We start from the raw sequence: 17,038 nt of genomic DNA on the forward strand, positions 1-17,038 counted from the left end.
GTCTGGAAAAGTCTGATGAAGATGAACACTTTCCAAGGGTAGGGGCCATACAAGAGGAAGTAATAAGTTTTTCTTTTCCCCATATACAGTCAATCCTCAGGTAAACACTTGGATACAAAGTCTCTAAAGTTCTTCCTTCTAACACTTTGTGAACTGCCCATTAATTCTTTTTTTTTTTTGAGGAGGGAAGGCAAAGCAATTAGCGTTAAGTGATTTGCCCAAGGTCACCCAACTAGTAAGTGTGTCAGCTCATGGGTCACAGTTTTACAGCTCTTTGGGTATAGTTCCAAATTGCTTTCCAGAATGGATCCATTCACAACTCTACCAGCAATGCATTAGTGTCCCGATTTTCCCACATCTTCTCCAACATTTATTATTTTCCTTTTTTGTCATATTATTTATCTGAGAGGTGCAGGATGGTAGTGAGACAGAATATTTATATTACACTTAGCATAGGGCTTGGCACATAGTAGGTGCTTAATAAATGCTTCTTCCCTTTTTTTTCTTGTTCTCCCCAAACTATCTTGTGCTTATTTTGTTATTGTTCAGGTGACTCTGAGTCTTTGTGATCCCATTTGGGGTTTCTTTGGCAATTGATTTGTCAATTTCTTCTCCAGCTCATTTTACCAGTGAGGAGCTCAGACACATAAGGTTAAGTGACTTAAGTCAGATTTGAACTCAGCCCTCTATCCATTGTGCTACTTACCTGCCCAGAGTCAGGTAGATCTGAGTTCAAATCTAGCCTCAGACACTTACTAGCTGTGTGACCCTGGACAAGTCACTTGACTCGGTTTACCTCAGTTTCCTTATCTGTAAAATGAGTTGGAGAAGGAAATGGAGAACCACTCTTGTACTTTGCCAAGAAAACCCCCAGAGAGGCCATGAAGAGTGAGACACAAATGAAAAACCACTGAACAACAACAAAATAAGAGCAATCCAGAAGAGTCAAATTCAGAAGAACCTGGAGAGCAGTGCCAGCCAGGCACATAAAGGAGATTAAAAACAACAACTTGTAGGATGTCAAGTACAGCAAATTGACAGAAGTCTTTGCCAAACCCAAGGTTCTTTATTTACTTTTTTACTAAAATGTTTTGACCTGACCTTAGACCTAACATCTTGGGGGTCCCCTTGGACTATTCTCTCCTGCTTCCTATCTGTACATCATTTGCTGCTTTTAGCCTTTCAGTTTGGTGATCTGTATCCCATTTTCCAACCTTGGCTTCTTTGCAGGACATTTCTAGCCCCTCCCTGTGCAGAGATTTCCTGGCTATGCCTGTCTTCTGTTCTCCTCAACCAGAAAGTCTTCATTCAGTGCTGTAGAACCCACCCAGCCATAGCCCATGAGAAGTCTTGACCCTGGTCTTTTTCAGACTGGCCTGGGAGAAAGGAAACAGAACAGCATCCAAAGATGCACCTGAAACATTTTTAGTAAAATGGATAGACACTTTTATAATGGATCTATTTATTTGTAATGAAAATTATGTTAAAATACTACATCATACAATTCTTGGAAGCAAATGCTCAAAAACCCACCATCCATGCCCATGCATTTTTTTTTTTTGCTTTTTGGAGGGCAATTGGGGTTGTGACTTGTCCAAAGTCACACAGCTAGTAAGTGTGTCAAGTGTCTGAGGTCGGATTTGAACTCAGATCCTCCTGACTCCAGGGCTGGTTCTCTATTCACTGTCACCTAGCCACCTCTATCCCCATGCATTTTTGAGAATGAGAAATAAAAAGCAGACATGCACCTATGTTTGTTTCCATATTACTTTTCCACCTCTTTCAGGCAAATGAGTATTCAGTTAACCTCTGGCTCAGATGTGTCACATAACCAGCTTTATTTATTTATGAGATATATCTGTCAAGTATCATAGTTATATGTGTTTACAGAATGTCAAAGACGGCTCAATTTAGGACTCATGCCTCTAGTGTCCCTGCGCTGTTAATATTTTCTTAAAATAGGCTTGTGTTCTTAGAACACTGGTTCTAATTCTTCAATTCTGAATTTCTGTTTTAAAAAAAATCTAGATTACAGTGAATGCAAACACATCAGTACTCATCTGAGACTTGCCGGCACATGACTGCTGTCTAAGTAGAGCAACTCGAAAAGCTGATCGTTCATAGTATCATGGGCATTGAAGGTATCATTTTGGTTGAAGTTCCAAGACCCACCAAGTTTCTATGTTCCTGAACTCATTGCTTACTTAACTGGTTATGACCCTGGACTCCTTGCTTGGGAATTCTTACCTGTGCTCCTTCCCCTGAATCACTATAGATTGAAATCCTAATGAATGGCTAATGTTTAGGCATTGTAAAAGTTCTGGTTCCCCCTTTCTTTGTACATCTACACTGAGTCTTAAAGTTCAAAGTTCCAGGAAGACGACTTCAAAAGTCCTCTGTCACTTACTAGCTCTGTGACCATGGACAAGTCACTTGACTTCTCTGAGACTCAGTTACCTCATGTAAAAAACAGAATTAATAATACCTACAGTACTTATCTCATAGGGTTGTGGTAAGGCTCAGATGAGATACTACTTTTTAAAAGCATGCTATAAATGTTCATTATTATTATCTTTTCTCACAATAATATAAAATAAATCCCTGACAAAACTGTTCTGAGGCATCATCCCCTTTTGCTTAGTCTGATAGCCTTACTAAGTTGTCTTCAGCACACAAAAAAGTGAATGGCCATGTTTCTCTCGATGTTTGTGAATATCTTACAAACATACAAATTGCACATACCACATAGAATTGTAGCTTCAGAGATGAAAGGGACCTTAGAGATCATATTATTCAACCCCCTTATTTCACAGATGAGAAAAAATGAGAACTAGAAATAAGTGAGTTGCTCAAGGTCACACAGCAAATAAATGGCAAAGCCAGAGAACTGGACCTGGGTTTTCTGATTCCAAATCAGGTCTCAGAACACTCCACAGGCTTATTTTGGGGAAACACAACACTTCAGCTGCATAGGTCTCCATCACAGCAGGTGGGTAAAAGCCAGGTGTTCATTAAATGCAGCCAGACCTTCTCAAGGTTTAATTTAATTTAATTCCATTTTAATTTTATTTAATTCCATTTCAGCTCTGGAGCTTGAGTGGGTGAAAATAGAATTCTATGATGCTCCTGAAAGGGATGTATGACCATTTGAGCTCTGGCTTTTGTAGGTCTCAGTGATTCATGAGAAGCCCAGATGAAGTGGGTTGGTACTTTCAGAGAAGAGCTGCAGTCTGCCTCTAATGATACCTGCTAGGGGGAAGGAGAGGGAAATCAGAAGTGAAGTTCATATTTTAATTTCTGAAAGAATGAAAACGTCCAAAGAAATGTTTGTTTTGATGATTTGAAAGAGGAAAAAAAAAATACAGAGCTGGAAAAACTCGTTAGTCTTTTCCTCCCTACATTTATTTCTCTTTTATCTTGAAACAGTAATAATATTGGTATAATCATTTACAATTCACAGAGTGTTTCCACCTACATTTGCCTTTAATCTTCCTAATAGCTTCAGGAGGCCCAGGATGGTCTCAAGATCATACCATGCAAGGATCCCTGCTCCCTTCCTCCACCCAGGCTGCTCAGACCCCATGGGGGGCAGCTGGGTATGAACAGCAATAGTGGAGTGGCAAAGAAGGTGTGAATCCTTTCCGTTTCATTCCCTCCACTCCTCCCTAGATCCAAGTCACTCAGTCCCCATCCAGCCACTGTTGACAACAGCTGTCAACTTTTTTTCTCTCACCTCTATGGGCACTGGGTGAAAACAGTTGTCAGTGAGTTGCCTTCCCCACAACTTTCCTGCCAATGTCTCCTTTCCCTTCCTATTATGATAGGATACTAACCTTTTCTATGTCATATATAATCATCAGAGAGGGAACCTAGAATCTCCTTTCCACTGAGACCCTTAGGCCCCCTCCCTATTTCCCAGTAGTGGAGGATGGGCCAAGTCCCTCAAAGCCCCCTTTCACTACAGAATTGATATGGTTGCTTACACCTCTCAGGTGCACAAAGAATCATCAACTACAATCCTTGCACTAAGATGGATGACCACCAGGTTTTAACACCTGCCCTTCCAGTATATCCCAAGGTCCTCTGGGAAGACCATCTACCCCAGGGGTGGGGAACCTGTGGCCTAGAGGCCACATGTGGTCCTCTAGGTCCTCATGTGGCCCTTTGACTGAATCCAAACTTCATAGAACAAATCCCTTTAATAAAAGGATTTATTCTGTAAAACTTGGACTCAGTCAAAAGGCTACACCCAAGGACCTAGAAGGCCACAGCTTCCCCACCCCCTGATCTGCCCTATTGATATGCCCTTCACACTCCTGGGCATTGCCATCTGACCTGCTGACACACCATAGACATCTCTTGTCTTTGCCATCCACTCCATCCTTAGGATTTCTGGGTCTTTCCATCTGCCCTGCAACTGAACTCTCATGTATGAAGAACTCTCTTCCCCAATTAGAGTATGAGCTCCTTGAAAGAAGGAAATGGCAAACCACACCAGAATCTTTGCCAAGAAAACCCCAAATGGGGTCATGAAGAGTTGGACACGACTGACAAATGACTGAACAACTTGGGAGCGGGAATTGTCTTGCTTCTTCTATTTGTATGCCCAGTGCTGAGCACAAAGTTAGCACGTAATAAGTACTTTTTCATTTACTCATATTCATTCATTTATTAATTCATGTTTAGACAGAACATGATAGCTAACTTCAAGTATTTGAAGGGCCTACTTGTAGAAAAGAGATCAGATTTGTTGGGCGTGGCCCTAAAGGCAGAAACAGAGCAATGATTAGAAGTAGCAGGCTAAATTCTGCTTGAGGTAAGGAAAAACTACCTAACAATTAGGGCTGTAGAATTCACTAGGGTGGGGCAGCCAGAGTTTTGCCCTAGGATACCAAAATTTACCAGGCCTTCTGAATATTCCTTACATACTACATCTCCTGTTTCTGTCTTTTTTATCTGCTGTCCTTGATGTTTGTAATGTACTCCCCTTTTTCCATTTATTTCACAAAATCTCTTAACTTCCTTCAAGACTCAGCTCACATTCTACCTTCTATGTGAAGCCCCTCCTGAACCCCTTGTCCCTAATATCCTCCCTCCCTAGCCTTTGTATTTATTTCATATTTATTCTGAATATACGTATGTATATGTATATATACATATACACACACATACATATTGTATCCCACTAGAAGGTAAGAACTGTTTTATTTTTGTCTTTGTAGGTCCCAAGCCTATTACAAGTGCTTGTTATGTAAGAGATGCTTAATAAATGTTTGTTTGTTTGACTTGACAGCTCTCATACCTCTTTCTTTTTTTTTTTTTTTTTTTTGCTTTTTGGAGGGGGGAAGGCAGGGCAATTGGGGTTAAGTAACTTGCCCAAGACCACATGGCTAGTAAGTGTTAACTATCTGAGGTAGAATTTGAATTCTGGTTCTCCTGATCCCAGGGCCAGTGCTCTATTCACTGCACCATCTAGCTGCCCCAATGCTCATACTTCTTTAGCAGAGGAGAAACAAATGGGTTTAGTGTCTACTTAGCAGGAATAGTTAAAACAGTAACTACCAGGTATATGCTCCTTCCCCTTCCAGGACTGCCCTTGTCCCATCACCCCTAACCAGGGAAAAACCTTCCTCAGCAGCAGTTTCTATCCATGGGCTCTGATGTCCTCGTGTCTCTTCCCACCTTCCATGAAATTTGTCTTAAAAGGTTGATTGGAGGCCATATTTCCTGCTGCCTTCTCCAGGCATATTTTGTGAAGTTTGCCAACGGTACCACAATTGCTAGTTGTTGTTCTGATTAAGTCTTTCCTAAAAGTAGGATGGTTTGCCCCAGGAGGGAGTATATGATCCTTCATCCAACAAAGGATGGATGGCTAGCTTTTAAGGATGTCCTAGGATTTTTTTTTATAGCTATGGGTTTATAGGATCATAGATTCAGAATTGAAAGGAACCTAAAAGGTCATGTGGTATAGCCCCTTCATTTTACAGGGAAACAAACACCCCCTGAGAATTTAAGTGACTTGTCCAAGGTCACATCGGTATTAAGTGACAGGAAGGATTTGAATCCATGTCCTCTGAGTTCAAAACTAGTGCCCTGTCCATTGTACCACACTAATTCTGCAGCTCTGATGTCCCCTGAATTCTCATCTTACTCTTAAATACTATGAGGCAAATGGGGGCCTAATAATGCCAGCCCTATTTTCCAGATATGGAAACTCAAGCTAAAACAAGTTAAACGATTTGACCAAAGTCACAAAGGGGTAAGAACTCACATCTTCTGACCCTTATTCCAGTACACTTACTAATACTCTGTACTTCACACTAAAATGACCATCTATTTTATTCTTAAAGATCTACAGGGAAGGAGGATGTACCAACTTCATTAATCCACACATTATACATTTTCTCTATAATGTCTAGAAGTCAAGTATCATAGTTGATGTTTGATTTAAAGCCCATAATCTCTGTCATACAGGCATCCCAAATATAAGGTGGTCCTGACCAAAGGATTCTGTAATAACATTATTAAAATATTATAACCAAACCCCATTGTAATGTCACAAGTTCCTGCTATAATGTTTCAGTTGATCTTTTACCTATAACCACCATTCCTAGGGAACTAACTAATTGCCCCTATCACCTTATCTCACTCAACATTGCCTTCTTTGCCCATTAGTGGCATTAGATGGGCTATGTTGGTATCTGACCACAAAAAGGAATAAAAGAATGGAGAGGGGAAGAGAGGAAGAGCAGAGCAGAAGTGAGGAGAGATGGACAGAGGGCTATGGACACTTAAAAGTTCACTCCTAAAGTGGCCCCTGACTTAGAATGACTGATCTAAGAAGAAACCCCCTGACACAACTCTCCCCAAAGATGCAAGCACATTCAATTCATGGGGATTCGTGCAACATTAACAAGTCACACCAGTTCAAATTAAGTTTATTTCTTGATATATTCACAGATACAAGATCTCACTGATATGAGTAACTCTTCCCACTGATGCAGATAGCAACCCATCCATGCCATCTCATCTTGGGCAATTCTCATCTGTGTCCTTACAAAAATTCTCCATAGAAGATTTGTTCGGTGTAGCCGAGGCCTTCCTCTGGTACAAGTGCAATAATACTTGGGCTATCCATCTGCTATTCTTCATTTTCGATGCATAACAACAACAGTCACAGAAGTTTATGTAGCACTTAAGGTTTGCAAAGTGTTTCCTGTACATTATTCCATTTTATAGTCATAGCCACCTGGTGAAATAGGTGCCTCAGGTGTTATTATTCCCACTTGACAGATGAGGCTAATGAGTTTTGAATTGTCCATGGACATATAGTTATATGTGTGAGAGGTGGGATTCATTTCCTTTTCTTGTCATCCAAATCTCACTATTGCTTTTCTTGAATACTCTCACACCTCTTTAGGTCACCTGAAGTACTGGTTCTTTTTAGATTGTCATGTTCTGGGATTTGCAGCTATAGAGAATCACCAGAATATGTTAAAAGTTGCCTTTGGTGGCAGAGAGCATCTTGGGATTGTTGAGAGCATTACTCAGTTTCCCAATGTGCTCCAGCCTCTTCTCCTTCCAGTCCCTTCCAGGCTCAGCTCACCCTCTGTCTGTAATGCCTGTCCAAGATACAAGCATGTCAAAGTCTAGATCATGTGCAATCTTTGTCCACGTGATTTTTTCCATGCAGATTATGAGGCCAACCTTTATGGCAGATCTTACCGAGAGGTCCAGAGATGACTGTGGGTTCTTTAAGACTCTCATGGGAATGTAAGCTCTGGCAAGTTTTACTAAGTTGGAAAGGAGCAGGACTTAATGAATGTTTGTTGATGTTAATGAGGAGGAGGAGGAGGAGGATGTGTTATCTAAATGCTAGCAAAGCTGGGTTTGTTCTGAGAAAGGGAGAGTCCCCAGGTAGAGCCAGAGCCAGCAAGAGTAATTGACTGGAAAAAATATGACTAAACACACTCCCCACATTTTAAGTGTTTTGTTTTTCACATCAGACTGAGGCAAGAGGGACAGATGGAAAGATTCCTCTGTGTTCCTGGTGGTTCTTGGAAGAAATTCATTTTTTCTCTTTTCTGCAAGAATGAAGATAAAATCATACTTGTTGAATGAATAAAAAAACCTAAATGACTCTGAGACAAGAATTCGCTAACAATTACCTAAACACCTCAGTCATAGCAGCACTTTCTCTCAGAGTAGAGTGGCTGTTACTCTTTTAATTTTCTGAGCAGCACAGGCTGACAGCCATGCAGCCAACCAGGGAGAAAATAAAATTCCTAATCCAATGGACAAGGGTCCATGATGTGAAAGTAATATTACCTACTCCTCATGATTGGACTCAATAAAAAAACACAACAAATTTATAGAAAGTTCTAGTAATTAATTCTCAAAGATAGGTTATAGTAGGGTTTATAACCTCTAATTATTCATAGTAATATATTCATATCCCAACTAAAGTCATAATTATGGCCCCAAATTGATCTCTCTTAGTGAAGACTAGTGCAGCAAGTTCCACTCTCTGACAGATCCTACCTACCAAGCTGAAACTTTAAATATGGACTTAGTGGTAAGCTGTGTGTCTATTACCCAATGACTGTCTTATAGAGGTTCTTACCAGAAGGTTGGTTATCAGGTAATGAATTTGGGGAGGATGCCATTGCAAATCATGATGACTGTCTACTGAGAGCTGGAAGTGTTGCTAGATGGTCTGGTGGAGGAAGCAGCCTTGCCAATAAAACCATCAATCTTGTAAAACAATATGGTTATTTATCCTTTTAAGGATAAAGGATGTGAATTGGAACTTTGATTTTGTTCATATAGTGAATTCCCAGGTGAGACAACTCCTTTCACCAATGCAAGTCAGTATCCTCTCCATGATTCATTATCTTAGAAAGCTGCTTAGAATACTGAGACATTAACTAACTTGACCAGGGCCACACAACCAATATGTCAGAGGGGAAAATGGAATCCAGATCATACAAACAAGTTCAATATACCATATTCATGCTATATATTCAATATACCATGCTACATCTCCATCTTTTAAAGAAAAGTTTCATAAATGGGTCACTATGGACTATCCAGGGGTAGGGAACCTGTGGCCTGGAGGTCACATGTGGCCTTCTAGGTCCTTGGGTGTGTTCTTTTGACTGAGTTCAAGTTTTACAGAACAAATCCTTTTATTAAGGGGATTTGTTCTGTGAAGTTTGAATTCAATAGAAGACCTAGTGGTCTTCAAGTGTGGCCTGTCTACTGAATCTATATCTAGCCATGATCCCACAGTTGACCACTTTACTGTTTTCTTAATTACTACCTTAAAATCCTGCTCCCTCTTCCCTAAACACATGCTCTTTGCCATTTGCCAAAATCAATGATCATCGCTAGTTAAGACCCACTGCCCTCTTTCTCTGATCCTATTCCAAGACGGCTATATGTTTCTGGGGGAAAAAAGTCATGAAATTAAGTTGATTTTTCCCCACTCTCAATTTATGTACCCTTAGCTTGGTCCTCACTGCTGTTCAATAAGCCTCCTCTACCATTATTATTGACTCCCTAATCTCATTCTCTACAGCAACTGTTCCTTTCCTTCCTCCCATCACCCCCAAATTATATCCCTATAATTTACACTTAGAATATATAACATACTTCACTGAGATATCATCGGTCATCGGCGACCTACTGATTACAAAATCCAGTGGTCTTTCCTCAGTCTTCATCTTTCTTGCAACCTTTCCAAGCTAACTACCCTCTCTTACTGGATTCTCTTTTCTGGTATTCTCCTACCTGACTTCACCTTCCTTTTCTCCTTTGTTGGTTGGTTCTTTGTCCTCTTCCCAACTACTTATTGTGTGTTTTCCAGAAATCTGTCCTTGGTTCTCATCTTTTCTCTCTTTACTCACTCTTTCTTGGCAACCTTAATCTCTAGTCCTGGCTTCTCTTCGAAATTCCATATCTCTATCTCCATTTATCTACAGAACACTGCCATCTGACTGTCCCACCATCCCCTGATATTCAAAGTATCCCAACCTGAGTTTATAATCTTTCTCCTTAAACCTGGTCCTCCTGAATGGACCTCTTCTACCTGTGGTAGCACCACTCACCTTGCCTCCTATATTCAAAATCCTACAGTTACCTTTGACTCTTTTATCTCTGATACCTTTCATATCCAATCAGTTAACAAGATCTTTTTAATTCCAACTCTAGTATTTTTCTCCTTTCCCCCATCTTTCTATGCCCACTTTTCCAACCTGGGCCCTTATTCAACTGCTTGGGCTATTGCAATAGCTTCCTAAAAGGTCTTTCTCTCTCCTCTCTCTCTGTACCCCCTCCCCTGAGGCAACCCTTCTTCCAATCCATGCTTTATACCACTGCCAGAATAATTTTTATTATGCATGGGTTTAGTCATGTTCTTCTTAGCTCCACAATCAAGTGTAAATTCCTTCCATGGAATTTTATGCCTTCCTCAATCTGGCAACATAACCTTACCTCATTATTGCTGCATTGCATATACTCTGGTCCAGCCAACTGGGCTACCATTTTCCCCCAAACACAGTACAAATTCATCCACCTCTGTCCCTTTGCTCACACTGTTCCCTATACAAGATGTACTCCTCTCTTTTCCTAATCATCCTTTGAAGCTTAAATCAAAGTTCACCTTTACTCAGAATTCCCTGGTCTCACTCAAACTTCATACATGCATTTATCATGTAATTTTCTGTATTATAGTGATCTGCATTTGTCATACCTACCAAACTCTAAATTCTTAGAATTTAGGGACTGTCTTAACTAAACTTTTACTCTTTTTCACAACCTAGCACAATGCTCTTTGCACATATTAAGTGCATAATAAAAGAACGAATGGTGGGCTATTGTGGTTATTTCAGAGCAGGACCTCTAAAGGACTGAGGCAATTGAAAAGCTATGAATATTGATGGACTTACATAAATTTGTCTTATTTTCTAATGAAGCACAGGAAGACCAGAATCCAAATCCTGTCTCAGATACTTACTAGCTGTGTGACCCCAGGCAAGTTACCTGTCTGCCTCAGTTTCCTCAACTGTAAAATGAGATAATAATAGCATCTACTTTCCAGGGTTGTTGTGGGAATCAAATGAGATGATATTTGTAAAAAGCTTAGTATAGCACTTGGCACACAGTAGGCATTATGTAATTGACACTATCATCATCATTGTCATCATTACTGTTCTAAGATAAAATTACAATATATACATATATATAAAAACTATATATGTATGAATATATATATAAAATTTTCAAAATAGGTCAGTAAAAGCATATGATTATATATGATTTAATAGGTAATAGACAGTGATTGAATTACTGAGCAGAGAAAAGAAGGCTGAGATCTAGTAGAAAGAATGGGTTGGGAGATGAGTGATCTGCAAACCTGGTACAAGATGGTAGCAATGGTTTTGGGCTAGCAATTCAAAATACCTAGAATGTGAAAAAACCCCAAAACAAAAACCTGACCAATCCAGCTTATTCTTAGTACTTGGTACTAATAATTTGGGGCCACCAAGGAAGTACTGAAATACTTATTTTCAGAAAACAACCAACAGCTTCAGTGACCAAGGCACAATAAAACAATAAAATGGTATCACACGTGTTTAATGATATAATACTAACAACAATAAACATTAACTGCTGGCATAAAAGTGGGGCCAAGTGCAGTACAAGGTTCAAGATGTGAGCCCTTTGGCCTGGGACCTTTTAATCAAAAACACACACCAGAGAGATGTAATATAAGAAGAAAAAGCAGAAATCATCTTGTCAGTCCACTGAGGACATTTTTTGAATAGTTCAACAAAAATAGGTCTTGTCCCTAAATGAAAGTTCAAAAATCTGGGGTGGTTTCTAAACCTAGCAGACAAAAATCCCATTAATACCTTGTATTTTTATAGCACTTACACAGTTCATTAAGTACTTCCCTTACAAATCTGTAAGAAAGGTAGGACAAATCTTTTCACCCCCTTTTTACAGATGAGGAAACAGAGAGCCAGAGAAGCTCCACCATTCTACCCCACAGCTTTCTCAATTCTAAGTGATTTTCTTGTGATTTTATAAAGATACTTCTTTTCAGTTCAGGCTCAGATTTATCTAGATTCATTGATTCTACAAATATTTACCAAATTCCAACTATATAAAAAGGGGTTGTGTGTGATACAAAGAAGATCTGGTCCTCACTCTTCTTCCAATTATTCCTTTCAAAGGCATGTGAAACATTTACACTATGATGATGATAAGAAATGCATATATCAGGGGCGGCCAGGTGGCTCAGCGAGTAAGAGCACCAGCCCCAGTGTCGGGATGACCTGGGGATCAAATCCGGGCTCAGATACTTAACACCACACCCAGAAATAACTGGCCGTGTAACCTTGAGCAAGTTACTTAACCCCAATTGCTTAAAAAAAAAAAAGGAAAAAAAAGAAATGCATATATCCAAAGGCACAATTTATGTCCAATATTTTGTGTCAAGCCCTTAAATGAAAAGATACAGTTACTCAGTAACTGTCAAAATATTAGTCTAAATAGAAACAGGACTAGATCTACTTGAGTTTGAAATGTCAGGGTGATTTATTTTGTGTCCAAAAATGGACATGATATAGCAGGTACAACAGTCTCTTCTGGAGAGAAATGAGAAGCAAGAATTTAAGTAGTGGGGTTCAGGGAGAGATCATTGTGCCTCTGGGGTTCTTAGCCTTTCCCTCTTCTAGTATGGAAAATTAAATTATATCAACAATAACAAATGTTGTACTGCATTCTCTAAGTAGTAACATTCACACAGTTTTGAGTGCAGGACAAAGTTCACCTATCACAACAACCCTTTTTTTGTCTAGAGGTTTATCTATAGTAAAATAGATGACCCTATTATTAGTCATTGAATAACAAGGATGTAGAGGCTGAAGGTTATGCATATGAAGCAGGGAGACAGACTATGCAGTTTGTGTTATGCAGCAGTATCAGTACAAGCATTTTTCAAGTAGAAATTACACAGCAGAAAAGGTAAAGAGAAAAGAAAGGGTGAAAGAGGGGGGGAAAGGAGAAGGAAAGGGGAAGATAAAGAGAAAGAGAACAGAGATAAAGAGGGAAGAGGAGGAGACAAATGAAAAGGCAAAGAGAAAAGAAGGAGGAGGAGATAGTCAATCAATCAATCAACATTTATTAAGCACTTACTATATATCAGGTACTGTGCTAAGCACTAAGGATACAAAAAGAGGCAAAAGATAGTCCCTGCCCTCAAGGAGCCCACATTCTAATTGGGGAATGGTTAAAAAAAATCATGGTACATGAATGTAATGTAATAATATTATATCATAAGAAACAAGGAATACAGAGAATTCAGAGAAGCATGGGATGATTTCTATGAAGTGACACCAAATGAAATAAACAGAACCAGGAACACACTATATCCAATGACCATGACAGTATAAATAGGAAAAACAAGAAACCCCAAACTGAACAATTGCTGCATAACTCTTATGACTAAACTTGTCCCCAAAGATGAGATGAAAAAATGCACTGCTCTCTCTTCTTTGCAGTTGGGGGGGAGGAGAGTTACAAGTCTGAAATACTGAATATACTGTCAGACTTGGTTGATTTTGTTGAATTTATTTTCTTTCCTTTTCTTTCTTTTAAATATTTTTTTATTACAAAGGATGGTTCATTTGGTATAGGTGGGAGAATAGAGATATTTAGAAGTCAAGATCATATAAAAACAAAATGTCAATAGAAAATTATCCCATATCTGCCTTATCTTGTGGGTGTTCTTTAAAGAACAGGACTTTATTTGAAAACAGAACTTAGAAAAAATAAAAGAGAGAGATAAGTGAAGGCGCTGAAGAGAATCCAGGGAAATTTCAACATACAGGCATGCCCATGCTTCTCTGGCTTGTTAAGTGGTCTTTGTAACTTTAGACAAAACATTACAACAGGCAATAACCAAACAATTTTATCGTGAATGAATGAAGAAACATTTACTAGGCCCTACTTGGTGCCAGGCACTGGTTTAAGTAGGAGAGTACAAAAACCAGCAAGCCTGACATCCCTGCATTGTATTGCAATTGTAATTGTAATAGGAAACAACAAAATTTGTGGGGAGTGGTGGCCAAGAGAGGAATGTTTTGGATGGGAATGGTGAAAGGAGTCATTAACAATTGATTTATGATTGTATCTGATTATAAATTTTTTTCTGTCTGGGCCTGTGAATTGAATGCTGTTGGGAATTCTTGGTGAGTAATGCAGATTAGTAACTGTTCTGTGCTCTGTTGTCTTAGAGAACTGCCCAAGGCCTCAAGAGGTTGAAAGGACTTGCCCAGGGTCACAAAGCCAGCATGTGTCAGAGGTGGCTAGCTTTCAGTCAACTATACTCTGATGCTGTATCTCTCAACTTGATTGCAAAATGATATTGTTGGGACAGTGTTATATGAACCACAGGAAATTTCTAAAGATCCCACCCTAGGTTCATTCATTCAATAAACATTTATTAAGCACTTACTATGTGCCAGGCAATGTGCTAAGGGCTGGAGATACAAAAATATGCAAAAGATAGTACCTGCCCTCAAGGAGATTACAATCTAATGGAGGAGACAACATGTAATCAACATATACAAAGCAAATTACATACAGAATAAATAGGAAATAATTAAAAGAAGGAAAGTAGGGGGTGGCTAGGTGGCGCAGTGAGTAAAGCACCAGCCCTGGAGTGAGGAGGACCCAAGTTCAGTTCCAGCCTCAGACACTTAATGCCCACATAAAAAAAACTAGCCATGTAACCTTGGGCAAGTTACTTAACCCCAATTGCCCTCCAAAAGGCAAAAATAAAAAAATAAAAATAAAAAGAAGGAAAGTAGTGCAGTTAAAAGGGGTTGGGGAAGGCTTTCTGTAGAGGGAAGTTGTGTTATATTAGAGTATAAAAGAACAGACAAGTTTCACTCTCTCAGGCAGCAAATTTTGTCAAAACAAAAACAAAGCAAAACTGACAGTTTTGAATACTGGCAGGGTTGATCACCTCAGGCCAATGGCAGGTAAACCATCTCAAGGCTTTAAATGAGTTCCCACAGGGCCAAACTCATTGCTTTGTAAGTGTAGTATAAATTCTTTAGAATCTATGGAATGTAAAGTTTGCTTGGAAAATAAATTTTTAAGTAGAATAGTTTTTAAAGTTCTATAGTTATTTTGAAGGATTATAATAATTGCTTTCATAGTTTCAAAAAGGGCCCTTGGAGGTCAGCTAGTCCAACCTTCCCATTTTATAGACTCAGGAAACCAAAGGCCAGAGTTTGAATAATTTTCCTAAGATCACACAGCTAATAAGTGTATGAGATAGAATCTGAACCCAGGTTTTCCTGACTCAAAATCCGGTGTACTATACTATTCTGCTTCATTATTATTCCCATTTTACAGGTGTGGAAACTGTGAGGATCAAATGAAATGATATTTGTAAAGTGTTTAGCACATAGTAGGTACTTAATAAATGGTACACAGTAGGCACTTAAATGCTTGTTCCTTTCCTTTATTGCCTTCATTTTTGGGGCCTCAGTTTTCTTATCTATAAAATGAAAAGTGTTGGACTAGAATCAGAAATGTCAAACTTATCAGGGAGGTATGTAGCCTGCAAAATTACCAAGTGGGCCCAAACCAGATTAAAACTATCTATCTATCTATCTATCTATCTATCTATCTATCTATCTATCTAATCTATCTATAGATACAGAAATGATATATGCTACATATAGTATATATTATATATAAATTACATATGTATATACATATATACACTGTGATAGTAATGGCAATTAAAGATTCCCCTGTATTGGCTTGGTTTTCAAATTGATTGTGTTAAAACCCAGAGCTTGTTAATCCCACCTGTGGGATGGACTTGTTGATGTGAAAAGAAAGTCCTGAACTGGGAGAAGCTGGTGAGGTAGATTTGGAGAGACAAGAGAGAGGCAGAAGAACTTTTTGGAAGCAGCACCTCGTGCAGGCAGAGAGAGAGACTGAGAGAATTGCTGAGTGCCACTTTGAATTGCCCTGGACTTTTGAGACCTGCCCCCTGAGCTGCCAAGGACTGAGGAGACATGGCTGTTTTGCTGGTACTTTGTCTGTCTGTTTTGATGTTGTTTTGCCAGATTTGTCCACTGGTGAAAGACAGTCCTTTTGTTGAAGAAGTCCTGGAACCTGGCTGCTGGCTAAGAGATCCTGAGACTGTCCTGCAGACAGAGTGAATACTGTCCACTGGTGAAGGACAGTGCTGTTGTTGCAGGGGTCTGGGAACCTTTCTGTTGGTTCAGAAGCCCTGAAGAAGGATTTTCTTGTTGTATGTTTACAGAAATCCTGGGAGAGGGTTTTGCTAATGTTTTCAGGGGTTCTAGGACTGTTCTACAGACAGAGGATGAATTAATGAAGGGACTGGCAATGTATCTTGTGGCCTTTAAGCCTGGTCTCCCCAGGAACTAAGATTGCTGAGAACTTGCCTCCTGTCAAGATGAAGAAAAGACCTCCATTTGGGTATTAAGTGCTGTGCTTAAACTTGATGTAACTCTGGGGTAGATTCAATTGTGATCCAGGGGTGGGGAACTTTTGACCTTTTTGTGTTCTATGGTTGAACAAATGAATGTACTTTACTTAGATTGGAAACTAATCTCCATTTGAGAAGAGGGGCTTTGTGGTGGACTAAATGAAGGTACAGCCTAGGGGTGGAATAGTATTTAGAACAGGGACTTTGTAATTGATTGAATGATTGGAAGGTCCTGGGGTGGGGTAGTACTTGGAGATTATTTAATCACACTTAGTAAATGCTGTATTTTGAATGATGTCATGTTTTGATCTTCTCTGTTCTTGGTTGGTCACTGAATAAAATGGAGAGCACCTATGCTGGTATTTTGAACCTTGGGAAGTTGCCTTTCCTTGGCATGGCATTACATTACATACACGTACACATGTATATACATGTACACATACATATACATATACAAAACCACTCCAATGGTTTTATAAGTCAACATGTAGC

At 39.4% G+C, this 17,038-nt stretch overlaps 1 protein-coding gene across 3 annotated transcripts in view; it reads right to left on the reverse strand.

Moving 5' to 3' along the window:
- Positions 1 to 1,661: 1,661 nt before the first annotated feature.
- The window catches only part of FBXO16 (F-box protein 16), a 74,592-nt gene continuing 59,215 nt past the window's right edge, over positions 1,662 to 17,038 (reverse strand). For 2 of the 3 annotated variants that reach the window (XM_069075632.1, XM_069075631.1), the window contains one exon: positions 6,923 to 8,084. In XM_069075632.1, the coding sequence (XP_068931733.1) occupies positions 7,998 to 8,084 (87 nt within the window). In that variant the 3' untranslated portion in view covers positions 6,923 to 7,997. Of the gene's footprint in view, positions 3,247 to 6,922; positions 8,085 to 17,038 lie in introns of those variants that run through there. The other variant, XM_069075634.1, reaches the window with a different exon arrangement.

This window comes from Petaurus breviceps, unplaced genomic scaffold (assembly GCF_028583685.1).
Source record: "Petaurus breviceps papuanus isolate PSGF00001 unplaced genomic scaffold, PetGlider_PUasm1.0 90919, whole genome shotgun sequence".
Taxonomy (NCBI): Eukaryota; Metazoa; Chordata; class Mammalia; order Diprotodontia; family Petauridae; genus Petaurus; species Petaurus breviceps.